Genomic DNA, 1477 nt, shown 5'->3' with positions numbered 1-1477 from the left:
GCTCAGCACCGGGGGACCTCCACCTCCCAGAGTCGTGGGAGTCGTGACCCGGGGGCGCACGCCCAGCCCCTGCGCACCTCCCCCGCGCGCGGGCAGCGGGAGGTCTCCCTCTACCCAACCATGGCGGAGTGGGCCCTGCCAGGGTGTAGCTGAACTTCTTGGGGCGGGGGTAGTCCCCCACCCCCGTGATGGGGCGGACAGGGCATCTGGAGTCCCTCTCTAGCTGGCTGCACCGCCTCGTTGTCCCCATTCCTCCCAGTGCTTGCGCTTCCCGTCACCCAGCTCCAGGGCCCGGCGCTATCTTGCAGGACAGGCCGCACCGGCCGTATGCAGTTGTGATGGGCACAGGCGCACCCTCCGAGGGCCAGGCCTCCTCCCCTGCCATGGGGATGTAAGATGGAGGTCCAGAGAGAGCCCCCCGGGCCCTCCGTCCAGAGCCAAGCCGGGTGGAGGCTGCCTCCGGCTCTGCTGCCTCTCCATGAGTCACTGGCCCCTGTGTGGGCTCCTGGCCCCACAGGGAAGACCTGGCTTGTCTGCAGTGGCTCCTGGAGGAGAAGCAGGCCTAGCTGGAGCTGACCAGGCCTCCTCCCTACAGGGCCCTCCTCCCCAGTTCGGAATGCAGCCCACAGCCACCATGGCCACAACCGCCGCTGCCACCACCACTACCACCACCACTACCACCGCCACGGTAGCCCTGACGACGTCGTGGGACAACGCCACTGGACGCCCCACGGTGGGTGCAGGGGACAGGTGGGAGGGGCAGGAGGTCGTCCAGGCCAACAGCACCTGACCCCCCCGCATGCCCGCAGGCAGAGCCAGACCCCATCCTGGACAACTACGTGCTGCTGGTGGTGGTGATGTCGCTGTTCGTGGGGGGCACGCTGGTGGTGTTGTCCGGTGTCCTGCTCCTCTGCAAGCGCTGCTGGGACGTCCACCAGCGCCTCAACAGGTGCGAGGCCCCCACCTCGGCTGGGCAGGTGCATGGTGGTTGTGGGCACCAGTCGGGTATGGGGGACCTACCTCACTGGTTTCTGAGTCACAGGGCGGGCTGTGCCTCTGGAGACTGGGTGATGCACAGGGCCTTGGCTTGGGACAGAGAGCCGAGACCCACTGCGGCTCTCTGGGCCCTTGGTGCCACTGTGCTCTCCCGATGTCTCTCCCAGGGCCATGGAGGAAGTGGAGAAGACCACCACCACCTATCTGGACAACGGCACCCACCCGGCCCAAGGTGAGGTGCTGGCCAGCCCAGCTGCGCGCCCGCCTGTCCATCTGCCCCTTGGCCACCCGCCGCCCCCTCGGGCCGCCTGACCGTCTGTGTCTGTCTGTCTCCCCCACCAGACTGGGCGCAGCTCGATTCCGACTCATCTCTGTTTCCTTAACGCCCAGGCGTAGGTGGGCCCAGGCGCGTGCTGAGCGAGTGAGTGTGTGAGCGGATGGACGAGTGTCCCTCGCCCCACCCGCCCGGCCGCCCGTGCCG

The 1477-nt window shown here is 68.2% G+C and overlaps 1 protein-coding gene across 1 annotated transcript in view; it reads left to right on the top strand.

Moving 5' to 3' along the window:
• Nucleotides 1–595: 595 nt before the first annotated feature.
• LOC105527616 (chromosome unknown open reading frame, human C19orf26) overlaps nt 596–1477 on the top strand; it is a 12013-nt gene continuing 11131 nt past the window's right edge. Inside the window, 3 exon segments of the mRNA XM_011964005.1 lie at nt 596–733; nt 810–949; nt 1164–1228. Of these exon segments, the coding sequence (XP_011819395.1) occupies nt 617–733; nt 810–949; nt 1164–1228 (322 nt within the window). The 5' untranslated portion in view covers nt 596–616.

Source organism: Colobus angolensis, unplaced genomic scaffold (genome assembly GCF_000951035.1).
Source record: "Colobus angolensis palliatus isolate OR3802 unplaced genomic scaffold, Cang.pa_1.0 Scaffold64, whole genome shotgun sequence".
NCBI lineage: Eukaryota > Metazoa > Chordata > Mammalia > Primates > Cercopithecidae > Colobus > Colobus angolensis.
The sequence above is the reverse complement of the archived record's forward strand: the minus strand, read 5'-3'. Positions and strand labels throughout refer to the sequence as shown.